We start from the raw sequence: 27,944 nt of genomic DNA, 5'->3' as shown, positions 1-27,944 counted from the left end.
ATGATGTATGGAGTTACCACTCTTTCTTTACTTATTATTTCCAAAGATAGATATAACCTCCGTAATAGATGGATACAGTCTAAGGAAAAAACGTGCCTCGAAAATCACGAAAATTTGATTCTCGATCAGATGGCGCCACTAGTTTTGGCCTACACTCGTATAGAGGGCGTTGACTGTTTCGTTTGTTATTTATAATTTTAACGCATATCAGTGAAAGAACATGGGTCAAAATCATATAAAAATAATTAATGCAAATAAAAAAATCATTTATTCATATTTAAATACATTTTAACGTATTTTTATAAATCTTAATTTTTAGTTTCAAAGTATGTCGATAGATGGCAGTGAATTTACAGTGGTTACAAAATTTACTATGACAGTACCGCTCTATCTTATTATATCCTCATTGTTATTTCTTTATGATATGATGTAAGATTTGCAGATTCATTACCTATTTATTTAGTTAAGTAATTATTATTTTTCTCTGTGTTATGTACTTGTTTTACTTACTTTAGTACTACTAATTTATCAATTTTTGATAAAATTTGTTTATATTTCCAGTTACAGCAGCCCACAAGGAGCCCATGCCGGGCTGGGTGGACAACCTGAACGGGCCCACCGGCCTTTTAGTGGGCGCGGGGAAGGGAGTCATCAGAACCATGCACTGTAACGACACACTTAGGGCCGACGTGATTCCTGTGGACTTTGTCGTCAACGGCTGTATATTGGTGGCTTACAACACAGGCGTCAATAAGTAAGTAATCATAGACATATATATTACTTCGTAAAGACCGGCCTTACGAATGGGGCCGATACATTGAAGTCAAAATCGCATTTAGTTACACCAGCGCGCTCAGTCGTGTAGCGAATTGCGCAGTGGAAAAGCGTCGGTGTTCTCGGAATTGTATGCATACGCTTATACTTTGTTTACAACAATGGTGACGCCTTTTCACTGCGCAATTCGCCACACGACTGAGCGCGGGTGTAATTAATTATCGGCCCCATTCGTAGTGCTCGTAAGGCCGCTCTTTACGAAGTAGTATATATTATATATGGTTTTAATTCATGTACAGTCGCCACCATCAGATAATTATACCAGAGCGGCTAACTAAGGTGCTCAAAAATATCTAAACACGCACACTTAACGCCTTAACAATAGAGGCGTATTCAGATGTTTGTTCACCTTGGCCGCTCCGATGTATTTGCCCCCCCTTGACCATTGGCCATATCAACTACTTTTGAAACTGGTTTATTTTTTACAGACCAAAAGAAGTACAGGTAGTGAATGTGACTGAATCAGGAAGAAATCCTCTCACGTGGGGTGCGGCGCTTGATATGGGTAAGATTTATTTTTAAGAATTAAGAAACAAACAGTCTCGTATATGTAACATTAGGTACAAGGGTAGTTAGTAATGAGTAAGTGTAAGATGTTTTATTAATAATTAATAATTCAATCGCGGCGCTCAATATGGGCAAAAATATAATACATGGATCAGTCTAAGGAAAAAACGTGCCTCGAAAATAAAGAAAATTTGATTTTCGATCAGATGGCGCCACTACCTTTGGCCTACTCTCCCTCACTGGACAGGCTTTGCCTAGTGTGGGGGTCAGTATAAACTGTAAATGCTCTAATGTTTCTGGAAATAAACTATTTGTATTTGTATTTGTACTCTTGTATAGATGGCGTTGACGGTTTCGTTTGTTATTTAACAATTTTAAAGCATATCAGTGAAAGAACATGGGTCATAATAATATAAAAATAATTAATGCAAATTAAAAAAAAACATCTATCCATATATAAATACATTTTATGGTATTTTTATACATCTTTATTTTTAGTTTTAATTGTGTGTCGATAGATGGCAGTGAATTTACTGTGGCTACAAAATTTACTATGACAGTACCGCTCTATCCTATTATAGATATCCTCTTTGACGGAGTTATATAGGTCTTTGGTACCCGGAAAGAGGATATAATAAGATAGAGCGGTACTGTCATAGTATATTTTGTAACCACTGTAAATTCACTGCCATCTATCGACATACTTTAAAACTAAAAATAAAGATTTATAAAAATACGATAAAATGTATTTAAATATGGATAAATGTTTTTTTTATTTGCATTAATTATTTTTATATGATTTTGACCCATGTTCTTTCACTGATATGCGTTAAAATCATGAATAACAAACGAAACCGTCAACGCCCTCTATACGAGAGTAGGCCGAAGCTAGTGGCGCCATCTGATCGAGAATCAAATTTTCGTGATTTTCGAGGCACGTTTTTTCCTTAGACTGTATCCATCTATTAACGGAGTTTTATCTATCTTTGGTACCCGTAAGGCCCGTCTTTACGAAGTAATATATATGTCAATGTTTCACTAGACTTATATTGACCGGGATATAGACCGATTACGTGATTATTCCTTCCCCAGGTCGTGTCCACGTTCAGGAGTTCCCGTTCTCCGTGTGCCTGTGGTACCCGGGCGGCTCGCCGAAGTCCTCGCGACTGCTGCATCAGATCGCGCTACTCTTCACCCATATCATACCGGCTTACCTCGTGGATTTGTTACTGATGATGCTGGGAAAGAAGACTTTGTGAGTATTCTTTTTTAAACTATCGTGAGACAAAACGTCTGACGTCGTCGATATCGTGAAATAATCTGAATTTCATTCATAGAAAATAATTTAATTTGTTCTTAAAGTATCGTGAGACATATTAACTTAACTAACTTAGCGGTTTCACTCACGTATTTTTAGTCACTCGCGCGACATGTTTCGGAGAGCCTAGGTCTCCATTTTCAAGCACTAACAGGGCCTGAGTGAGTAGCGGTCACGACGGGTGGGCGTCACGTACTGAAATGGAGACCTAGGCTCTCCGAAACATGTCGCTCGAGTGACTAAAAATACGTGAGTGAAACCGCTAAGTTAGTTAAGTATTTTTTTACTAGTTTTAAGATTTAAGGCGTCAAGCCTGGAGATGTCAGTCTTAAGGTATTTCGCTTTCTGTGTATTTTTTAGGGTTCCGTACCCAAAGGGTAAAAACGGGACCCTATTACTAAGACTTCGCTGTCTATCTGTCCGTCTGTCCGTCTGCCCGTCTGCCCGTCTGTCACCAGGCTGTATCTCATGAACCGTGATAGCTAGACAGTTGAAATTTTCACAGATGATATATTTCTGTTGCCGCTATAACAACAAATACTAAAAACAGAATGAAATAAATATTTAAGTGGGGCTCCCATACAACAAACGTGATTTTTTTGCCGTTTTTTGCGTAATGGTACGGAACCCTTCGTGCGCGAGTCCGACTCGCACTTGGCCGGTTTTTCAACTCTATGGTGCACAATAAAGAATATTTACTTACTTATCCGATCATGCAAATCAGTTAAATGCATTTTTTTATCGTTTTTCCAGTATGGTCCAAATACAGAAGCGTATCAGCTACGGGCTGGATGTGTTGCAGTACTACACGACGAAGGAGTGGCATTTTAAAAACGATAACTTTGTGGCTCTACGCAACGTCATATCTAAGGAGGATGATGACACATTCTACACAGATGTTAAGGTTAGTTTACAGTTTGCACAAGTAGCAGTAAGTAGATGATAGTATAAAACAAAGTCGCATTCCGCTGTCTGTCCCTATGTATGCTTAGATCTTTAAAACTAAATTCCACAATATATTAATAACGGGTCACTCACGTGTTTTAAGTCGAAAACGCTCGACATGTTTCACTCCGTACCGAGGAGCGTCATCAGGAGCTTGCGTCGACGGTGACGGACCGGCGCAGACTGCGGACCGCAGCCCTCCGTCGGCGCAAGGGGCGGCAGGGGGGGCAAGAAACTACCCTCGTTTACGGCATTATTGTCAAATGATGGGTTGTCGAGCGTTTTCGACTTAAAACACGTGAGTGACCCGTTATTAATATATTTAATATGTCTGTGTCTCACGGAAGTTTTGTTATTAAATTCCACAAGCAATAAAATCAATAGAAAGCCCCAAATCATTTGAAACCACCTTAAATAAATACTTATTTGACAAAAGTTATTACTTTCTGCAGGAGTTGTTCGATGATACTTCCCGAAAAAAGTAGAATGTTAGTATTTTTTTTTGCAATGTAATTAATAAGATTAATTTTAAATATAAGTATGTATAAAAATAAATTGCTGTGCCCTTACAGGGTCTGTATTTGTAAATATGTTTGAGTGAGTTTGACTACGCAAAGGATTTAGATGCGGTTTTTTTTTTAAATAGATAGAGTGATTCAAGAGGAAAATTGCTATCCCTTTATCCCTTTCTGATATATGGCACTGTCCATTTCGGCTATTTAGGTTTGTCAAAATTCAAATCATTATCTTATCTGTGGTCGTGCACGCAAAGCCACGTCAAGTTGTGCCAACCCTGATAATTGCTCGGAGCCAGTGTTGGCCGAACGTTAATTTGCAATTAACCATTAACCAGTACAAATAAACCGTAAACCGTAACGGACGGTTACAGTTTACGGTTCAATTAGTACTGGTTATTGGTTAGTTGCATTAACGTTTCGGCCAACACTGCTCGGAGCAATGCTGAGCCGAACGGAGCCGAGTTTGCCCGAAGCGAGGAGTTTCGCACCCCTGCCGGTGCGTTATATGTCGGGTTGGACTGACTTTGACTCGAAAAGGGTTTATGTCTTACCAGTCTGTAGCGAATATTCGACTTAAATTAAAAATTTTATTGTATTTTGAAACTCTAGGTCCATGGGGTCCCAGCGCGCATAAGTTGTTTGCAGAAATCGCGAAGCGTCTGGTTGACGTAACTGGTGACCGAAGAGCTGGCGGCTTTCTCGCACAACGTATCAGCATTGCGATACAGCGGGGAAATGCCGCCAGCATCCTTGGTACAATGCCTCAAGGGCCTATTTTAGATTTAAGCTAGTTATTAATTTCGTTTACGTAGTACCACTGTATATATCTTGTATGTAAATAAATGTTAATAAAAGTATTATCTATGTTTAGATGATAAACTGGAATCTGTACATCCGCGACTACATTTACGGCGCACGGCAGTATTGCTGCAAGGAGGACCCGTCTAGTCTCCCACAGGCCAGAAAGCTGCAGAAACAGTAAGTACCTAAGTAATAGTAAGGTTGTCTGGAAAAGATCGCTCTTTACCGACAAGGCCGCCTGTTGTTTACCTCTGTCTTCATGTATTATTTGTGTTTCCATGTACACTTATTCTGAGTACATTTCATGTACATTTATTGTTTAAGTATCTTTTAGTTTTTTCTTAATTCTTTCTGTAATTTATTTTAGTTAAATAAATATATTTTTATTCTGAGGTTGTGCAATAAAGAGGATTTGTATTGTATTGTATTGTATTGTATCTAAGTCTGTTACGTTTTACATAATTTAAAAATATAGCACACAAGACTACATGAATGATGAAACACCGTGGGATTAAGTGTGATTGAAAATAATTAATTATTTATTCTAAGTTAATAATGATGAAATTGATAATTCAATGAATACCTGTATATTAGGTAATCTATATTTTTTGACATTTAGATTTTTTTCTCTTTCAGATTGTACTACCTAGACAGGAGCACAACTATCATCATATACTCGCTGTGCGCGTACTTCTTATATTATTATGTAAGGATGTTTGTATCCGTAATGTTTTAAAACACTATTTATTAAAAGTTTTACGCATGTATTAAATAAATTATAAGTAATAAATTTATAATCCGTCCAATGAAACTGTATTTTTTTCTTGGTTAATAAATAAGTATTTTTTTTACTTTTTAATTTAAATCGGTCATGTTTTTAAACTGTAATAATTATAATGTACAGTTTGACAAATAAATTAGCCAATAGAAAAAGACACGAAATTTAAAATTAGTGTAGATTGATCCTTTGCTAAACTTTTCCAATTCGTCGCTAATTTCTTCTGAAAAACTGGTATGCCAGACTATAAACGAAAAATTATCCGTATACTACTTAAATATAATAGAAATTTTATCTGGTAATTTAATTTAATTTAATTTAAATGTGTGTATTGTAATATTTGTCATGTTTTTAATTATATTAAAAAACTGGGGCTATTAAAATTTGATTGTTAGGAAAATATTTTGTAGACACGTTTGACTATTTGATAGGCCTATAAATCTTACTGCCTGTTTGAAAGAATTGAAAGTATCCTTATTGTTAACTATTTTCGAAAAAATAAAATGATGACATTATCTTTCCCCTCAGGCGGCAAGCTACCTCAAATGGGACGCTCTCTGACAACCGCGCATGCGGCAGGCGCCATTTTAAATATGGAAAACTAATTATATTTTTTGACTGAAACAATAATGGCGCGGGATCACTTAATTGCTTATTTTCCTTCAACTGGTAAATTATTGAATTTAAACTGTTGTAAGCCATAATAACATTAAATAATTTCACGGTTTAGACTCGCTTGTTTTAGTCACTCGCGCGATGTTTCGGAGAGCCTAGGTCTCCTTTCTCAAGCACTAATAGTGCGAGCAGCGTTCACGACGACCATGTATTGCGTAGATGATGCTTGAGAAAGGAGACCTAGGCTCTCCGAAACATGTCGCACGACGCACGAGTGAATCTAAACCGTGAAATTATTTAATGAAATTATTGTTGTAAATACAATATAAATAATAAATTTTTATTGTAATCACAAAGTTGGGTTCTACTTTAATTAATTTTCCTGTGTTAGGTTATTGTAATATTTGTCTTATTCGTGCAAAAGGTGCTAAGATCGTTAATTAATTAACAACAACGAAATCCATTACAATATTTATTTACATCACAAAACAACCATATTTCCTTTTCATCTTAGACGCTAGCATACGTAATTTATAAGGATATGTGAATGAGCTAATTTATGAATATATTATTAAATCCAATTAAATTATAATCAAAAGACACAAACAGGTACACCAGGTAAGTTTATCACAAGTAAATAATTAAGAATTCATACCCACAAAGTACGTGGGACGATTTATACCTAATTAGAATAACTTTTGCAGAATTATGTGTAGAAATGGTCTTTATCATTTACCTGTCACTGTTACTACATTTTTAAAGCGCCATCCACACGGAACAATTAAATTGCCAATTTGATCCGATAATAAAATTGGCACCAATCTCATCTAGCATCCACATGTGTGAAATGTAAATAAATCTTAGATTTATCGTGATAGAGTTAGACCGAGAAAAGTCTGCAGCGATTTTGATAGCACACGCAGTGCACGTGTTATTTATACGTCATAATTTCATAGAAGTTTGACGTTTAAAATAACACTTGCACTGCATATGCTATCAAAATCGCTGCAGGCTTTTCTTGGTCTAACTCTATAATCGATTACTCGAAATTCTAAAATTTGCCCCAAACAGTTCCTTAGGCCTGCCTAAAACAGAGAAGCTACATAGATTTTTGTACATTGACCCACCTATTGCTATCTTCATCGCACGCGCGTAATTATATAATTGTCTCGCCCATGATGCCAGCGGTCAATGATACTGTGTGAGCGGTACAGACATATTTATGCGCGTGCGATAGAGTAGGAACAGGCGGGTCAATGTACTAAATTACCCGTGATCAGCGTTCTGTCTTTAGCACCTTAAAGTTGTTAAATTGTAAAACGGGACTTAATCGCGTATTTAAGTTTTAAGATTTACCTCCGACGTTTCGAGGACGGCGTTGTCCCCGTGGTCTCGGAGAAGACTGGCTAAAGTTGACATCACCATCTTCTAGCCGCGCGAGGTTTTCGAACTACCCGCACTTGGTCCTGTTTATCAGCTTGAACGTTTTGCGCACTAGGGATGATACTCTGTCGACACACACGATATTCGATTTATCGACTGTCGATATTCGTTTCCGCTTACATTTACTAAGTCCCGTTTTACAATATAATAATGTGTATAAATTGTGAAAGTTTAAATAAGAGCTTAAAATTGATTGGTCACAATTCGGATTGTATCAGTTGTGAGTAAAATCAAGTAAAATTGTCCCGTGTGGATGGGGTATTAAATTGACAGGTCTGGTAGTGTGAGCGTAACACTAAGGTATTTTCCTATCGTTACGGTAGCTACAAACTAGACATTAATAAGGAGATATATTTTTCAATGATACGTCAAGGTATTCGATGGCCGCGGTGAACACATGCGCGTAGCTGTACAGGAACCAGCAGAGAAGGAAGATCAATATGCATCGAGTCACGCGGTCTACGTAGTACCGTCTGTGGAAACACACAAAAAAGTAAATAATATACAGGATGACCAAAAAATATGTGCATTCCCGTTGCCAGGGAGATTTTGGGATTATACTGAGCAACTTTTACTATGGGACCAACCACGAAGCCACAGAATAAGTAATAGTATTATCATACAGAACGGCCACGCACCGCCGAGCCCCGAATCGAATGACCTCGCCCCGCGACAGCAGATTGACGGCCGTTTGCCGGCCGAGTACTATTTTTAAGCAACTTACTCACACAATGACGCATGCCGCGTGTACAGACGTGCCGTTCACACAGTCATAGAAACGCCAGTGATTTTTGATGTATAGCGTGTCCGCCCTGTGACGAAGCGCTACTTAACCCTAGATGTCTTTTTGGTAACAAAAGTGATGTATGGAGTGAGCACTATGCCTTCTTAATTCTCTGATAGTAAGTTAGATAACTTAGCCGTTTTACTCACGTATTTTTAGTCACTCGCGCGACATGTTTCGGAGAGTCTAGGTCTCCATTTTCAAGCACTAACAGTGCCTGAGTGAGTAGCGGTCACGACGGGCGGGCGTACGCGACGGTACGTATCCGCTACTAACTCAGACACTGTTAGTGCTAGAAAATTGAGACCTAGGCTCTCCGAAACATGTCGCGCGAGTGACTAAAAATACGTGAGTGAAACCACTGTTATCTAAGTTAGTATGTCTCACGATAGTTTAAATTCAAGTAAGTAAGTACATATTATGTAGTTTTCTGGCCCGCTCCAGGTTGCTTGGGTCCTCTTTGCAGCAGTACTCCCTGGCTCCGATCAAGTAGTTCTTTAGGTAGTCGTTCACATTAACTTTGCTCACGTCGGTGAAGAACGTTTCGTTGTCGGCCTCTGACACCTGTAATTTGATTACATTATTAATAACTGAAATACATATATCTCTCACGTCGAATGATTGTCACTATGATAGGGACCGTGCGCGTTGGAGGGTCTGCCATCTTGTGGCCTGAATCGGAACCATAAACATGTACATCACATGTACATTGACACTTCACGCCAAAGCAAGTGCTGCCATCTTGTGGGCTACTTTGGAAGCATAAACTACACATTTACGCCTCGCGCCAAAAATCTGACGTCTCCTGTGCTGCCCCCTACAGTTTATGCACGCTCCCTTTCGACTCTTCCGACAAGTATCCTTTATTGGTTGGGCTTAATTTAAAAAACCTGAGAAGTGCGAGCCAGACTCTCGTACGAAGGGTTCCGTACCATGACGCCAAAAAAACGGCAAAAAAATCACGCTTGTTGTATGGGAGTTCCACTTAAATATTTATTTTATCCTGTTTTTAGTTTGTTGTTATAGCGGCAACAGAAATACATCATATGTGAAAATTTCAACTGTCTAGCTATCACGGTTCATGAGATACAGCCTGGTGACAGACGGACGGATAGCGGAGTAATAGGGTCCCGTTTTTACCCTTTGGGTACGGAAACCTAAAAATCGAAGAAAATATGTACCCACTTTAAAAAAATGAAGAACCCTACGAATTAGGAGTTGGAAAATTTCAGTCAGGTGAAAGTTTTTAAATGTATGACAGAATACGTATCAGCAAAGAGGATATAATAGGATAGAGCGGTACTGTCATAGTAAATTTTGTAGCCACAGTAAATTCACTGCCATCTATCGACAGACGATAAAAACTAAGAATACAAAAATAAAAATAGCAAAGAATGTATTTATGTATGGATAAATGTTTATTTTATTTGCAATATTTGCATTGATTATTTTTATATGATTTTGACCCATGTTCTTTCACTGATATGCGTTAAAATTGTAAATAATAAATAACAAACGAAACCGTCAACGCCATCTATACGAAAGTAGGCCAAAGGTAGTGGCGCCATCTGATCGAGAATAAAATTTTCTTGATTTTCGAGGCACGTTTTTTCCTTAGACTGTATTCATCTATTATCAGCATCAGCATTAAAAATACCTACACAACATTTGTTGTATTTTCTATAAAAAGGGACCTTATTGTCGATGGCGCTTACGCCATTATAAACGATGCTCCGATATAAATACAATGCCGCGCGACGCTGTGCGGCGTAAGCGCCATCGACAATAAGGTCCCTTTTCATAGAAAATATCCCATTTTGTCGCCTTATGTACGCATCACATGGATGGATAGACCGATTTAGTTGCGGTATTTGGTTAATGACTTGTGATTGTTTTTAGATGAGTTTTATATCAAGAAGACGCTGCTACATTAATGTCGGTGATATTAATTTAGATACTATCATGAATAGAACTAGGAAATCGAATTTTGATGTATAGACATACCACCTAACCACAGAAATAATAATAGTATTAAAGATATCAACATTAAGATTGAGGTTTCACTTAGGCCTAGGACTAGGATTACCAGATACAAATTTTGAATTTCCTGACAAAATTGATTTGCGAATATTTAGTGGCCATACCGAGGGGACGATTTCAATTTAAGTTAAGATAGGGTTTCAAAAAGGTACATTATAAAAAAGCCTATTACTACTTCATTAAAATTCCTTACATTTTCGTATTCCGGCCGCATTCCTGACAAACGGCCAAAATTCCTGACCCGTCAGGAAAATTCCTGACGTCTGGTAACCCTACTAAAGGGGCCCACTGACTATCAGTCCGCCGGACGATATCGGCCTGTCAGTTACAAGTTACAACAAAATTTTGACAGTTCCGAACAACTGACCTTTAGACTCCACCCAACCTTTTACCTTACCTTAGAACGGAGAGCAATGAAGTTAGTATTCTTGAAATACCATTCTTTGGTGGTGTAGTATTGAAGCACGTCCAGACCGTGGCTGATTCGCTCCTGGACTTTCACCATGCTGCGAAAATACAATTAACTAAACTTATTTATTTAAACTTTATTGCGGACTTAATGCCAAATGGCATTCTCTCCCAGTCAACCCCAGGGCCAAACATACCTACAATTTGGTGCAGAGAGAGAAATATGTGTATTGATGTGACTTAAAAAAACTTATATTACTTAATAGCCACCCTCCACATGACAATAATTAGACACACGGCTTTTATTTTATGTTATTTCATTTCTTTAAGTTTTTTAGGTTACATTTGTATCTCTTGGCTCAGTGAATCAGTCGTTTAAAAGGGCTGATTTTCAATACGCCAAGTTGTTAAACGTTGCGATCCTAATAGGCATCAAATTGGATGCCGGCGTTTAATGAATGGCCTAGGCGACTTATTAGCTGGCTAATTTACCCAGATGGCTGCGACAGAACCATGACCCTGATACAAAGTCTTCTTCCCCAGGAGAAACAGCAGCACATCGATTAGATAAGCCGATATCAGCTGTGTGGTGACCAGACAGAACTGGTGCCACACATGGTTGGTGGAACATTACCCAATCATCATCAACATCATCATATATTTTAAGAGTCAGACTTGTCTTTGGAGCGATTTCCATGTATCCGTCGATCCACTGCCTTCTCCTTGACAGCCTGATACGACACGATGTTGATTTTTTTCCTTTACTTGTACGCTCTTTTTGGTCCCCCTTTTTACGGCACAGTTGATGGAAACATGACCCAAGAATCGTGGATGAAGTAGGTAACAGGCTAGTAAAGTACGAAATACTTACAAAGTCTTCTTCCCCATTAAAAACAGCAGCATATCGATGAGATAAGCCGGTATCAGCTGTGTGGTGACCAGACAGAACTGGTGCCAGAGCCAGTAGGATTTAATGGAGCCCCCCGGGTACCAGAGCGCCATGGTTGGGGGGAACATGTTCACCCAATACTCGCCTGGAATAAGATTTAGATAACCCACATAGTTTAGTATAAAGAAAGGTCATATCAATACTAGTATATTAAATGAGTACACTAGAGTAAGCTAGGGTGCTGTACCCTTTTTGGCGAAAATTGTATTGCCGAATTTCACTTGGCAACCAACTTTTCGCCAAAGTTTCATTATGACAAACCAATCGTTACCAATAATAATTATTTCGCAACCATTTCATTTCCCAACCCCCTAGTTAGGAAATGAAAATGACGTACTATTAGGTTGGGTTAGGTTAGGTTGGATTATGTAAAGTTGGGAAATGAAATTCGGCCAAATGAAACTTTGGCGAAAAGTTGGTTGCCAAGTGAAATTCTGCAATACAATTTTCGGCGAAAAGGCAGAGAACCAACTAGGGTAGCTATATTATTGTCAGGGTAAATTTAAAGCAGCAGTGAATTTTCCATAAAAATGTTTGTGGAATGTCCAAATTAGATCCAAGAATAGCGATTTGAAGAATTAATTCCCAGCAAGCTGGAAATCGTTTTAATACTTTCATTTGGTCCTATGCGCGTAATCCAAGTTTGCTCTATCTCAGGAGGTATGCATACGTTTTGGGAGCCTTAGGAGATCATTTATTCCTTGGATTGCCAAACCACTCGATGTAGAAGGAACCCACTATCAATTAATAGCACTACCAGCAAGGTTTGGTGGATCAGACTCTGATAAAACGTTTTCGGATTTTTAACATGATTTTACCAAAAAAAAAGAAAATTCTAAGTGGCGGCCATTTTTTTCCAATTTACACTACGAATTCATATTATAGTACCTTTCGGATCCTCAGATATCAATTTTCATCATGATTAGAACACATTTTCGGTCAGACGTACCGTTTTCGATCTACAAGCAAAAAACTGTAAAAGAGCAAAAATTTATGCTTACTTCCTGGGATGGAGCAAACTCGGATTACTCGCATTTGCTCGCATTTAGGACGAAATGAAGATACTGATTTAAACTAACACGGTTTTCACGCATAATTTTAAAACTTCGACGGGACTTAATCGCATACAAACTTACGTTTATTTATGGCCTGGTGTTTATGGCGTGGTCGTGGCGTTGAAATAAAGATATTAAAACGATTTCCAGTTTCCTGGAAATTAATTCTTCAGAAAAACTTATTTTAATTGGCCTATTATACGTACCCAGCCTTATCATCTCCCCCCACGTACAGCGGAGCGCACCGGACATCGTGACGTTGAAAAACTTGGCCTCTTGTGGTCTGTCAACAACAACGACATCTATCGTAAATTGACATAAAAAAAAACTTGGCCTCTTGTGGTCTGTCGACAAAACGCCATCTATCGTAAATTGATTTATCTAAAAAAACTTGGCGTCTTGTGGTCTGTCAACAACAACGCCATCTATCGTAAATTGATTTATCTAAAAAAACTTGGCGTCTTGTGGTCTGTCAACAACAACGCCATCTATCGTATATCTAAAATAGTTTAAAAGGTGTAGTGACAATTAAACAAAAAGATAAAATAATATATCTTCTTTTTTTTTAATAGTCATCATAAACTATCGCCATGCATGTTCGCTTTTCGGATAGTATCTAAGTTTAAGTTTAGTTTTTTAAGTGCATAAATGCTTAAAATGTAAAAATGAGCGCTATCTCGCCAACAAACTGCAATCGCAGTTTGGCGAGGAATATAATTGTAAGAAAATTGTTGTGATCTACATTGAGATAAATAAATAAATAAAAATAAAAAAAACTTGGCCTCTTGTGGTCTGTCGACAACAACGCCATCTATCGTAAATTGACATATAAAAAACTTGTCCTCTTGTGGTCTGTCAACAACAACGCCATCTATCGTACATTGACATATAAAAAAACTTGGCCTCTTGTGGTCTGTCAACAACAACGCCATCTATCGTAAATTGACTTGTCTAAAAAAACTTGGCCTCTTGTGGTCGGTCATCAACAACGCCATCTATCGTAAATTGACTTGTCTAAAAAAACTTGGCCTCTTGTGGTCTGTCAACAACAACTCAACAACGCCATCTATCGTAAATTGACTAACATATCTATGCTATAAAATAAGTTACTCTATGATTCACACAAAACTATAAAAATGTGCACACTACATTTAAAAAAAAATACAGAAATTGAGAAAATCTTAAAAAATAACCTAGTTACATGTAAAAAATCCGCAACGCAGGCTTCGTCTGGTGGCGTTTTTTTATTTGAATTAATTATTTTTATATGATTTTGACCCATGTTCTTTCACTGACATGCGTTAACTTGTTAAATAACAAACGAAACCGCCAGCGCCGGCTGTTCGAGAATCAAATTTTCTTGATTTTCGAGGCACGTTTTTTCCTTAGACTGTATCCATCTATTACGGAGTTATATCTATCTTTGGTTTGTCTTACCTCTCAATGGCAGTAGCGAAAGCAAGAAGTATGCATGCGTTGACGACCACATCGACCGGCATGGCGTCAGCGAGGTACGAGGGCTCGCAGTGCATGGTGCGAATAACCCCTGGACAGATACAAAATAACGTTGAATTTAATTCATAATAAATAAAAAAATTCTCTATGTAGGCCTCAAGCCTCAAGGGCTCTTTCACATTAACACTGACAACATATCCTACATACAGCTGCTCTTAGTAGGATGAGTTGAGAGAGAGATGGGTGGGATGGGGATGGGAGAGAGCCATGCACGACAGCCCGGTTCACATTTATCTGATGTGTCGTGTTGTGTTGTGTCGTGACCTCGTGACGCATATCGGTTTCATACATTTAATATGGAACTTTCATAGTTACTGAAACAATTCTGGTCGCATTGTGTACACACTGTTACCACACTAAGTAACCAAAACTGAACACAGTCGCAAAGTGTAGTAGCTGTTACGACATCATTACGACATACTGACATTTAGTTACTACTTTGATGATTTCTGCGACCGGAATGGTTACCTATATGGGTCAGACAAATGTGAACGCAATGTGCCTCACGACACAACACAACACGACACGTCAGATAGATGTGAACCGGGTTTCAAATTAAAATCTCATCAGAAGCCATTTTTTCGTTATTTCAGATTATTTCTGTAATAGAAACTTTGACCGCGAAACGAACGCGGCGAGCGGATAATCAAGGCAAGGGAGGAATACATTGGCGCCATTTGCTTGACCGCATACACATGGCATATTCCACAAAGATCCTAGGTAAAGTGTGACTCACCTTTCCCACTGCCAATGATCAATCCCGTGGGTCCATTTAAATTGTCCACCCAGCCGGGGATCGGCTCCTTCAAGGATGCTACCACTGAAAATTATTTATTTAAAATTTAAAACAGCAAGCAAGGCTCATGTTACATAAATACCTTGCAGACTAACATACATATGCATTTAATAAACTTAAAAACTAAACAATAGTTTAACAAATAGTGAAAGATTTTTCTTATATGACAAGACAATAACCAATAGAAGGCTTGTATTTTTTCGTCCCAGGGTGTGTAGCCAACATGCCAATAGTTACGTTAACGCTCCGTAGCGTAGTCATCTAATACAAGTTTATGTTGGAACGAATCCAAAATAAATTCATCAGGTTCTTGTACCTAAAGTTGTATGGAGTGTACCCCTTCTATCCTCGAATGTATCCAACCCTGTTTGTGCTCGGAATGGTGGGATATAACCAGCTAGAGGTTAGAAGGGAATTGGCACTAGCCTCTTATATATTTAGGTTAGTGCGTGGGGCGGTCAGTAACCCAGAGTTACTAAAGTCAATATGTGTTTACGCGCCCCCACGGTACGTGTGGCGGAGGCGCAGGCCGCCCCTGCTGGCCGAGCCGCACGCGCGCACCGGGTTGATGCGCACGGCCCCTTGGACGAGAGCCACCAGCACATTTAACGAAGTTGCCAATCGAACTGACGTATTTTACTGTTCCGAGAGTGATTTTGTAAAAGTTACATTGTTCGTGTTGTGTTATTCTTAGTTATAGTATGTATATACCTAGTTATAGTAGTAGTATAGTTATAGTAGTAATTTATTATTTTTAATGTTAATAGACACTATCGCATTGGGTAACTGTAAGATTTATTAAATAAAAAAATAAAATAAAAAATCTCTCTATCACTTCTTTAGGGCGATATATTAGTGCGACAGTGACAGTTGCTTTTCTTTCGATACGGAGCGGAAACGATTGGCATGTTGGCTACGCACCTTAGTGTTTAGCTCAGTGGCAATCAGTCAGACGGCAAAAAGATGGCGCTGTTATCTAAACAACCATCAGTTTCTGTAAGTAATAACAAGTAATAATTAGCCTCATGCATGAAGTTTATATTTGAACGAAATATGTTTTATTCGTATGTTTGTTACCGTTATATCATGTTACAAATGCATGTCCGTTTTTAAATTACCATTTAATTACTTAAAATTATAAATAAAAAGTACAAAAATTTGCCCGCGAAAAGCTAGTGAGCGAAACGCTCGAAACGCCACGTGACAGATTAGTGTCATTAGTAGCAAACGTCAGTTGGGCCGCCCAACGTGTGACGTCATCACGCTCTGACGAATTCGCGCCAAAAATTTCAACCGCTCAAAAATTTTCAACATTTTAAATATTTTTTAATAAAATAATGTTAAGGTTTACAAAAGTATTTTTATCATATCCGGTGTTCCAACGATATAAATTATGAATCCAAAAATAAAAATAAATTCATGCATGGAGCAAAATAGACGGCGTTACCAATAGAAGGTCTCGCAATGGCGACGGGGAACTTCTTGCCGTATTCTGCCACCATGTCTTCAGTTATGGCTTTGGTGTATGCGTACGTGTTGGGCTCGGGAGCGATCAGTCTGTGAGAAGAAATAAAAATATTACTAAAATAATGGTAAGCATCTTACGCCGTTCGCAGACTTGCGCGGGAGCACGGACACAGAATAAAGAATAGTACTACCGTACAGAAAGGAAACTTTTTTTTTTCTTATTTTGCTCGTGGCAAGAGAAACCGTATGAGGAAAGTCTTTCTCGAGAGATCTAGGGACCTAGACAAGATGACAGTCGTAACACAGCACAGACACAGAACAGAACACACAGTCGTAGAACAGGCTGCAATAAGATGTTCGTTTGCAAAAATTGCGGACCGCAGTTTGACTTCTGACTGATCCTTGTAGTGGGTTTCCTACGCTCCTAGAAACACGATATGGTGCCGTTACCCCCACTAGCCCTTTGAATTGAATTTCCCCCTTACATTCTCAATACATTCGTTATGGAAAAAATTCCACCTTTTGCACAAATTTGACTAATTTGAGTCTCTTAGCCTAATTGAGGATTAATATTAGTATCAATTTAAACGTTTATTTACCTTTTTTACGTATTTTTTGGTTACTTTACACGACAAACGCCAAACGAAAAAAATGTATATAGGGTTGATATAGATGCTACGAAAAGTTACGTTACAAGTTTATAAATTGTGTCGTTTTCAATCAAGAGGTACCACATTGTCGCTTACCAAAAGGACGCTGTGGCAAGTTATTCGTATAAAGATACAATCCAATTTCGTCCTTATGATAAGCGACAATGTGATATCTTTTGATTGAAAACGTCACAATTATCTAAGTTTCGATTGAAGCAAAAATAGATCTATCTTTGATTGGCGTTTTCTATCAACGAGCCTATTTTATGTTCATCATTTTACAATAGATGGCGATGAAACTAAAAACAAAATACTTAGGTTCCAAATAGTCCAGCATGCTGTCATCCATCCAGTTTACTATGTCCATGATCCAGGCGGGCTTATGAACGGCAGGATAGAGTTTTTCTTCCAGTACGTCCAGCTCGCAACGGCAGTAGGCGGTCGAAATGTGAACTAACACCTGTAGGGTTTTAGGTATTTAACACTAGCTTTTACCCGCGACTTCGTCTGCGTGGAGTTAGTAATTTGCGTAGATTATTTTTTGCCCAATCTGCTTTTTATCGATTCTCCATACAAACTTCCACCCCCCTTTACCCCCCTTAAAGAATAATTTCTGGGATAAAAACTACCCTATGTCCTTCCCCAGGAGCGGTATTTGACATGCGTTAAGTGACGTTTCGTGTTGAACTTCAGTTGAATGGAAGAAATCGTGTGTTGTCGAATAGGTAAATTTGACATTAGCAATACACAGTTAGGTGACAACGAAACCAAACCGAACCACGCCGAGTTCAGAGCCATTTTAAACCGTATAGTAGTAAGAAAACAAAGTTGATTTTTGTTGCTTAATTTTTTCAATGAATGAGTTTTGGTTGTACCAAATGATACTTTCCACAGTTGATGAACAAATGATTCATTCCACTGTTGAACTGATGTTGAAGCCGAAACTGACAGTTGTGCATCTCGAATAGGGCCCCAGGACTCACACTAACTGTATACCAAATTTCAGCTAAATCGGTTCAGCGGTTTAAGCGTGAAGAGGTAACAGACAGACACACTTTCGCATTTATAATTTGCGTGGACTTAGTAGCAGCAGCTAAAGTAAGTATAGCGCCTGGAAATATTCTCATAGCAATCAATCAATTTGAGTATATTATGCAACCAAATTAGCAGGCACTTCGTTAATTATCTCAATTCCACCCCGCTTTTTACTTTTTTTAAGGGATGATTTTCGGGATAAAAACTATCCTATGTCCTTCTCAGGGACTCAAACTATCTCTATGCCAAATTTCAGCTAAATCTGTTCAGCGTTTTAAGCGTGAAGAGTGTTACCTCTATCTGTTAAGATAGACAGACAGACATACTTTCGCATTTATAATATTAGTATGGATAGCATAACGTTAATTTGTTTTAGAGTTGAGGGTAGTTTGATATTGAAAACGGTTATTTATTGGGTATAAAAAGAAATGACACTCGGCCGATGGCTCTCAGTTGATTTGGAGTTGTGCTAACAAACGGTTGTATTGTAATAAGTCGAGATCATTGTAATTGTGAATCCATCCATAGTTAATATTATAAATGCGAAAGTGTGTCTGTCTGTTTGTTACCTCTTTACGCTTAAACCGCTAAACCGATTTAGTTGAAATTCGGTATAGAGGTAGTTTGAGTCCCGGGGAAGGACATAGGGTAGTTTTTATCCCAGAAATCATTCTTTAAGGGGGTGAAAAGGGGGGGTGGAAGTTTGTATGGGAAATCGATAAAAACCGGCCAAGTGCGAGTTGGACTCGCGCACCGAGGGTTACGCACATTTTAGTATTTGTTGTTATAGCAGCAACAGAAATACATCATCTGTGAAAATTTCAACTGTCTAGCTATAACGGTTCATGAGATACAGCCTGGTGACAGACGGACAGACGGACAGCGGAGTCTTAGTAATAGGGTCCCGTTTTTACCCTTTGGGTACGGAACCCTAAAAAGCAGATTGGATAAAAAATAAGTTGCCCAAATTACTAACTCCACGAAGACGAAGTCGCGGGCATAAGTTGGAACAAAACAAGAAAATAAATGGATAAATATATTGAAGGTGTTGTTATTTTACACACCATAAATTTAAAAAAAAAATGTCTAAATACAAAAGATTTTTCAAAGTGATATTTACAATTAGACTAATTGACTGACTGAAAATTACAAGTGTAACAACTTTACCTCTAAATTCTCCATTTTTTCGGCAAGTTTCAATACACGATATGTCCCGGTTGTGTTCAAGTTTACAGCATCTTTGAGTTTCTGGTCAAAACTGAAACAAATATGTGTATTTTCTATAAAAAGGGACCTTATTGTCGATGGCGCTTACGCCATTATAAACGATGCACCGATATAAATACAATGCCGCGCGACGCTGTGCGGCGTAAGCGCCATCGACAATAAGGTCCCTTTTCATAGAAAATGCTCTAAACATTATAAGCAAAATGGCGTTATTTGTGACAAACACAAATACTTTACGATTCATAAGTACCTACCATTATGTAAAAGTACATAACTTCGCTATGTGCATTCTCAGCAGCTCAATGTTAGTCAGGTCAACGTTATAAATGCCGGATATGGTGTGTATATATACACTGAAATAGATGTCACACAGGCAAATTTTGCTTACCGGGCATCACTTATAAAAACCTGTATATTTTACATTTTTTTTTTTAATGTTATACATTAAAGAGAGTGACGAAGGCCAAGTGCGAGTCGGACTCGCGCACGAAGGATTCCGTACCTTTACCCAAAAAACGGCAAAAAAATCACGTTCGATGTATGGGAGCTCCCTTTAAATATTTGTTTTATTCTGTTTTTCTTTTTAGTATTTTGTTGTTATAGCGGCAACAGAAATACTTACATCATCTGTGAAAATTTCAACTGTCTAGCTATCACGGTTCATGAGATACAGCCTGGTGACAGACGGACAGCGGAGTAATAGGGTCCCGTTTTTACCCCTTGGGTACGGAAACCTAAAAGGAAGCCATAATAATTTTATATCCTACCGCACACAAGCAGCACTGTGGAACACCACATTACAGCGTCTTTGCAACTCCTGCCTATCATCATTGCTGAGTCCTAATTCATCTTCCAGAATATCTCCGGCCACAAGACGCAGTTTGTTGAATACATCAGGCTGCTTGGCTCGCAGGGGATTGAATAGCTGAACACAAAAAATATCATAAGTCGATCCATGCTCGTTTGAAATAAATATACATATCTCTGATTTGTAATTAGATTCCATAAAACTAACCTCACTCAGATCCTTTTTCTTTCGTAATAATGGAAAATATGTAAAGAAGTAAACTCAAATTTCCCTTTTGCATACTCTAGCATTTAAAATAAATATAGATGTATCCTTTTAGCTTTGTTTAGTTTCTTAAAACATACGGAAAAGAGAAAAAGTGAGGTTAGTTTTATGGAATCTAATTACAAATCAGAGTATAGGTATAAATCTGGAGTTAAGCGCTTATTGCTAGGTCCCATAAAAATAAGGCTCGAAATCACTCAATAGGGTAGTTTACTCATCAGTCAAATATTTTTTTATTTATTTATTTATTTTATAAATACGTTTACACGACTTTACAGTAAACCAATACGTCATGAAACTAACACATAACAACATAGCAAGCTCAAGCATTCGTTTCTCACAGCCACCCATCGCCATGCAATCAGATCGCATTCCGGTGCTGACGCCAAGAGCGCATTAAGTAGAGAGAGAGCGCGCGGCAGTGGCGAGTTTCTTCGCGACACAGTTCGCGCAGCCGGCACAGCTAAAAGAACGCGTCTCCGCGGCCTGAGATTTATTCTGGAGACATCTAGAACAAACAGTCGCACGAGGCGGCTCACAAGTTCCGGACAATCTGACTCTCCGCGCAGTGTTCGACACGCAGTAGATAGCAAACTAAAGGTCCGTCTGACTTCTAATGAATTGTATCCAAGGGTTCCCAAGAGATACTTGGTTGGATACAGGAACGGGTAGTACCCATAAATTTTTTTGTACATAATACTCTTGTCCTTCTTCTTTCAGCTCGCCTGTGTACTAATGAATGTTATTTTTCCCGTTTTGTTTTGATTTTTGTACCATAATAAGAATACTACTACTACTACTACTACCTACTACTACTCTTTATAGAATAGAATAAAATTTTATTCATAAGCACAAACAAACATTACATAATATAAAAATAAAACATAGAATAAGATTAAAGTGCCACGAAATGGCCTCATCTCAGCATATTGCTGATGGCTTCCAGCGCTGATCTTCCGATGAGACTATCAAGTGAGAAGAATCACGGAAGGCAACAGACGAAAAGAAAAAAGACATATAATAACATGACATGCAGTGAACACAGTTAAATATTTAAGAAAAAATAAATAAAAGTTACAACATCCTCACATTTATGAAACGTCAATACAATATATTACTAATGTTATTATGAAATTCTGACTGACCTTTTGCCTAAGCAGACTCCGGCCTCATCTTATCGCTGCTGAGTGTACTTAGGCCTCACGTTATTACTACCGAACGGACTTAGGCCTCACCTTATTGTTAACAAGCGGATTCAGGCCTCACCTTATTACTGATGAGCTCCCGCAGCCGTTCTTCGCTGGACACTCCCCTCTTCTGGCGCAGCAGAAGGTAGATGGTGTTCAGCTCGGGGCAGGAGCGCAGTAGCTTTTCCACCAGGATCTGAAAAACAGCAGTCATCAGTATCCATGTATATATTTTTTCCTTGCAATCTATTTTGCAATAAAATGTAAGGAAACAAATGGTACCATTATCTTTTTCATATCGGAAGTTAAATAATAATAATTTTGAAACTGAGTTTGTATTGTTTATTATTTCCATATGGCCACTTCTATTAAAAGTTGTACCCCCAGAATCCCTAGCTTTTTCGATCTTAATACGAAAAAATGTGTCCCCAAATTTTCGTACATTTTTTGTCCGTTTTGTTACGGTCATGGAAGGTTGTATTGAAAATGTAACCAAAATGGCCTAAAAAAAATTAGGGACATTTTTTTCTCGGTAAGGATGGAGGCTCGTTATTCTGAGTAGAGAAATAATAAAAAATCCCCATTCAAACACAAACATTTGGAGTACAACTTTAACTAGAAATGCCCATATATTGTTGTGTTCATTTCATTTTATTGAGATAATTGTTCATTTAATATCTATTTAATTAGAATTTGTTATAAAATCGAACATTTCGTGTCATCATTCCAATTGTGCTTGTCCACGAGACGTGGGAGTTGAGGGTTCGCAGGTTAGGTGTTGAGAATCGAGGGTTGTGAGTTGAGAGGTTGGGGGCTGGGTGTTGAGGATCGAGGGTTGGAAGTTGAGAGGTTGGGGGCTGGGTGTTGAGGATCGAGGGTTGGGAGTTGAGAGGTTGGGGGCTGGGTGTTGAGGATCGGGGGTTGGGAGCTAGTATTATTTATAATTATTAATCTGTAATATTGTACAACTGGCCTTTCCAACGAATCCAGTAGCCCCGGTGATCAGCACATTCTTGCCAGCGTAGTACTCGCCTACTGAAGGGGCCATTGCCCTGCAATAACGAATTATGCAATTATGCATGTGCATCGATTATAAATGCAACTTAATTGGGTATCGGTGGACCTTATGTATTGGTAATAAGGTGTAAATTTACAGTTTAATATTACGGTACAACGGACCTTCCTTTGGTCAAAGACCTATGTAACTCCGTATAAGATGAATCTGTCGAAAAAACGTCCCTCGGAAATCAAGAAAATTTGATTCTCGCACAGATGGCAAAAAACGATACCGCAGTTTGAAGAGTATCAGTATTTCCAAAATGATGTACTTGGCTTTTTCGGCATAAAATGGATTTTTTGCATATAGCGTAGGGCTTTTTTTAAATTTTTAATTTAATTATTTTAAGCAGGTAACTTACTTGATGCACAAAATGCGAGCCCGATGCACACCAATCAACACAATGAACTGCGAAACCGGCATCATGCATTTTCATTAGGAAAATCAAAATAACTTGATAATAAAGCCGCGAGTCAGGTTAAACACGCTGCGTTTTTACGATTTTACGTGTCTGGTAATCAAGTTATGAGTTCCGTAATCTTTACTTTAATAGTTTTATGTGTAAAAATGTTAAAAGTACCCTGTTATTTGTATGTACCGTAAAATGGGGTGAGTAGGAAGATAACTGACATTCAAACCTCGATAACATTTTACACACACACACATTTTTGACATATGCAAACTGAATGGTGTATATCATAAGTGTTCCGGACGTTTGTATTTTAGTTTTTATTTTATTTTGGGTAGTTCCATTTCATAACTGACGATAAACAGGAAAAACCGCCTCACCCCGTACTCCCCGTAGTCCCTCGTAATTGGGTTGAGATGGGTTTTCATACAAAGGTTATTTTGGAAGATGTTGAATCGTTTTTTTTTATTATGAGTATTACTAGGCTCCATTTTAAATTGGATTACATTATTTTTGTAGCAGTAGCCTTAAAATCCCATCTCACCCCCCTTTCATACTTTCTCTCCCCATTCATAAGTTTCATAACCCAACTCTCCCCGCGAACCCTACTCACCCCATTTTACGGTACCAAATAAAATAGTACGGCGTTTCGTGAACCAAATATTTCCTTTGGCAGGATTGTTCATTAGGGCCCAAGGATAGAGCTCTGCTAAACAATAATTATTTCAAACTTAAATCACTTACCTACTAAAAATTATCCGCAGAGAGCGCAAATCTAACAAGACTTTGCCTCAAACAAGAACTATTTCAAGAAAGGTTTCTTCACACAATAAAATCAAAAATCGTAAATGCCTTACTTTCAAGAAACGTTCTTCCGGGTCACAGAAAACTTTACTGTCACTACTCGATTGTCCGTCTGTCTGTCAGTCAGCAATACTGCGCGTTAGTGGGCAAACTAATGATGGGTCATATAATCAGTGTTATTCTTCATTCATTGACTTGTTACGTGTGATAGCAATGACGGCTAACGCGTATGAATTCGCCGCTAGGGGCGCTAGTGTAGATGGTGGTCTTTTCCATAGTTCGAAATGTCAAATGTCACTTCAATGACTGACAACTGTTCTTTAGTCTTTTGGACCACCATCAACAGAGGCGCCAACTGGTGAGCAAAAAAACGATACCCCTCATTGAGTTACTTAGTAGAAAAAAAACGTAATGATTTTTGACAGTTATGGATTAAGGCCGTTCCATCGGTTTGCCGCTGTCACTGTCACATTTCGCAAGAAAGAACGGGAAAGATCATGCGCGCCAAGTGTCAATTTTGATCGAATTTTGTCGCTTTTATTTATTTTAAAAACGTTGCCTTGCCTTACAATATCAAAATTCGAAAGCTAGGAAATTACTATTTAAGTAAAGATTGTTTTTTCTTCTTTTTTTTGTTTATAGTGTCATATAATAACTAACTGAGTAAAGTTGGATTAAAAGTCCTAGTTAGAGGTTACTTTGGGAATTAATTGTATCGAGCGAAGTGTCATAATTCGTGTATCAGAAGTTTATAAATTAAAGATAATATAATCAAGAACCACATATATTTTTTCCACGTCTACGAATATCAACGACTCTTTAAAAAATATGATCATAACGGGAGATTTTTCGCCTTCTGGCTCAGGGAACCGCCTTAAGGATGACTCGCGTTAGACCGGGCCGTGTCCGGGCCGGAGCTTCCGGCGCTTACTTTTCTATGACATGACAGGTGATCACGTGATGCTTAGAAAACGAAGCGCCGGAAGGCCCGGACACGGCCCGGTCTAACGTGAGTCATCCTTTAAGTGGAAACTTGCATGAGAATTATCTCATGCCGGTCATTTTGAGAATGTTATGAAACTTGCACATTGCTAGTACCTATTATAAAGGAAGAACGATCGAGTGTTTGAAAGCGATAGCGACACGTAATACCGGCCAGTCGTCACGGAGTCTAGGCGTTACCGTGATCGTAACGCAAACGTTATGTTGATAGTTGTTAATTGTAGCAAACCACCGGTTATTGGTTGCCCACTGTTGGGATTGCTGAGCAAATAGCGAACTAGGTATATACGGAGCAATTTGTAAATGTATGGCGGGATTTAAGAGAAAAGCCATACAGAAAACCGCAGCCAAATAACACTAGACCCTACTCATAGTGTTGTGTTCCTGCCGGTGAGTAAGGTTGCCAGAGCTCGAGGGAGAGGAGTGTTAGGGTCGGCAACGCGCATGTAACTCCTCTGGAGTTGCAGGCGTACATAGGCTACGGAGACTGCTTAACATCAGGCAGGCCGTATGCTTGTTTGCCACCGACGTAGTATAAAAAAAAAGGATATCGCTTCTCCATACAAACCATAGCTATGCCGCTTCGTTTGACTTTTTCTAATATTTAATTACTAGCTTTTGCCCGCGACTTCGTTTGCGTAGAGTTGGCGTAGAGTTAGTAATTTGGGTAGCTTATTTTTTATCCAATCTGCTTTTTATCGATTTCCCATACAAACTTCCACCCCCCTTTTCACCTTCATAAAGGATGATTTCTGGGATAAAAACTAACCTATGTCCTTCCCCGGGACTCAAACTATCTCTATACCAAATTTAACTAAATCGGTTCAGCGGTTTAAGCGTGAGAAGAGGTAACAGACAGACAGACAGACAAGTACACTTTCGCATTTATAATATTAAGTATGGATTTTATTAGGGTTCCGTACCTCAAAAAACTCTCTCTCTCATAATTAAGGTTTAAGAAATGTTAGATTTCTAGTTATGGCAATAAACTTTTTTTTATCTTTATCTTTAAAAGGAAAAAGCGCTTATAGGATCACTCGTGCGTCTGTCTGTCTGCCTGTCTGTCTGCCACAGCCTATTTTCTCCAAAACTACTGGACCAATCAAGCTGAAATTTGGGTCACTTAAAGACAGACATGTAATGTAACGTAAACAAATGAATTTTAAACACGGGGTTAAGTTTTGGGGGGCAAATGAGAAAATTGAAAAATAAAGTTTTTCAAACTATATCGTGATCAAATAATTTTGAGAATCTCAATTTTTTTTATAATTTTATAATGAACAGTATAGACGTTATTCAAGAAAAAAAGGCAAAAAATTACCACCCCCCCCCCCCTTTTACCTCCGAAACTACTGGGTCTTAAGTCTTAAATTTTGAAAGAAAAAAACCTTAAAAGTTCTTTACCTGTAGATGAAGCGTGAGTCGGACTTAATTACTTAGTAACTTAGTTCTTGATCCGACCCCTACAGGTTTTTTAAAGACATTTCACTCACGTTTCACATAAAAATACATTGTTTAAATTGTGTAATGAACGGAACCCTTGGAACGCAGGTCCGACTCGCATTTGCCCGGTTTTGTTATCATTAGCCCGTCTTGGGCGACTGATAACTAAATTACGTCATTTAGATATCATTTTGATGTCTAAGTGTGCATTAGGAAAATATAGATTTTTATTTCAAAAACAATTAACAAAAACCATAGAGTAACTTATACTAGAGCGGTACTGTCATAGTAAATTTTGTAACCCCAGTAAATTCACTGCCATCTGTCGACACACTTTAAAACTAAAAATAAATATTTATAAAAATACGATAAAATGTATTTAAATATGGATAAATGATTTTTTTATTTGCATTAATTATTTTTATATTATTTTGACCCATGTTCTTTCACTGGTATGCGTTAAAATTATAAATAACAAACGAAACAGTCAACGCCCTCTATACGAGTGTATGCCAAAACTAGTGGCGCCATCTGATCGAGAATCAAATTTTCGTGATTTTCGAGGCACGTTTTTTCCTTAGACTGTATCCATCTATTACGGAGTTTTATTATGTTTGTTTTCAACGATAGATATAACTTAACCTATAGGTAAAAAATTTGGCCTAAATCGCCGTCAATGGGCAAGGTGCCCAGAAGGCTGGCCGTATTTCCACGCTGAATTGGCCTCTATGTTGATTCGTGTAGGATTGTCGCAAAGTATTTATTTATTTATAATTATACCTAGTAATCATGTCAAAAGGATGCAAGCATCGTTGACTTTACTCTTGACCCAGTTCACTGCTAATAACAACAACAACAACAACAATATAACAATATTAACATCTAATAAACCGTTGATAGACTTTTGTCCCTATCTTAAGTCCCAGGGAAGCTCGGCCGAATTTCACCTTCCCATACAAACGGAGTTTCGCTCTCATTTTCAAACTACGTGTTGGATTGTAATGAAACTTTGCACATACAATGACATGAGGTATATCTAGGTCTGTAATTAGTTTATATAGCTCTAGTATATAAAACAAACGAAATAGAGCAAATACAAGTTTTGTGAGAAAAAAATTAAATTCGCTGTATTTTTTTAACTATATGGTAGCTGAAGCTACATAAACTAATTGTGGCATTTCCTATAAAAAGGGACCTTTTGTCGATGGCGCTTACGCCATTATAAACGATGCCGCGGAACGCTGTGCAGTGTAAGCGCCATCGACAATAAGGTCTCTTTTCATAG

At 38.1% G+C, this 27,944-nt stretch overlaps 2 protein-coding genes and 1 long non-coding RNA gene across 3 annotated transcripts in view; 2 read left to right on the top strand and 1 right to left on the bottom strand.

Moving 5' to 3' along the window:
* The window catches only part of LOC134753648 (putative fatty acyl-CoA reductase CG5065), a 39,570-nt gene extending 33,796 nt beyond the window's left edge, over positions 1-5,774 (top strand). The window contains exons 7-12 of the mRNA XM_063689588.1: positions 562-754; positions 1,263-1,339; positions 2,434-2,596; positions 3,413-3,563; positions 4,994-5,100; positions 5,560-5,774. Of these exons, the coding sequence (XP_063545658.1) occupies positions 562-754; positions 1,263-1,339; positions 2,434-2,596; positions 3,413-3,563; positions 4,994-5,100; positions 5,560-5,659 (791 nt within the window). The 3' untranslated portion in view covers positions 5,660-5,774. The remainder of the gene's footprint in view (positions 1-561; positions 755-1,262; positions 1,340-2,433; positions 2,597-3,412; positions 3,564-4,993; positions 5,101-5,559) is intronic.
* Positions 1-27,944, top strand: part of LOC134753671 (uncharacterized) — a 256,262-nt gene that overhangs the window by 110,105 nt on the left and 118,213 nt on the right. The gene's annotated exons all lie outside the window — the stretch shown is intronic.
* Positions 6,776-22,999, bottom strand: LOC134753554 (putative fatty acyl-CoA reductase CG5065). Its single transcript, XM_063689461.1, has 13 exons — positions 22,918-22,999; positions 22,024-22,140; positions 20,453-20,610; positions 19,626-19,716; positions 17,738-17,883; positions 16,754-16,863; positions 15,247-15,330; positions 14,433-14,541; positions 13,202-13,278; positions 11,863-12,025; positions 10,981-11,089; positions 8,959-9,107; positions 6,776-8,232 (listed from the first exon to the last, which is right to left on the bottom strand). The coding sequence occupies exons 1-13, from the start codon at positions 22,990-22,992 to the stop codon at positions 8,097-8,099; spliced, it is 1,524 nt and encodes a 507-aa protein (XP_063545531.1). The 5' UTR covers positions 22,993-22,999; the 3' UTR covers positions 6,776-8,096.

The sequence above is a fragment of the Cydia strobilella genome, chromosome 27 (genome assembly GCF_947568885.1).
Source record: "Cydia strobilella chromosome 27, ilCydStro3.1, whole genome shotgun sequence".
NCBI classification, from domain to species: Eukaryota; Metazoa; Arthropoda; class Insecta; order Lepidoptera; family Tortricidae; genus Cydia; species Cydia strobilella.
This window is presented reverse-complemented; position numbering and strand designations above follow the sequence as displayed.

Coding starts and splice junctions, on each gene's coding strand:
- LOC134753554 (XM_063689461.1), bottom strand. CDS start 22,992: ATGGCCCCTTCAGTAGGCGAGTACTACGCTGGCAAGAATGTGCTGATC. Junction 20,611..22,023: donor GGGAGCTCATCAGTAATAAG/GTGAGGCCTGAA, acceptor TTTTGTGTTCAG/CTATTCAATCCCCTGCGAGC. Junction 17,884..19,625: donor AAAAAATGGAGAATTTAGAG/GTAAAGTTGTTA, acceptor AAAACCCTACAG/GTGTTAGTTCACATTTCGAC.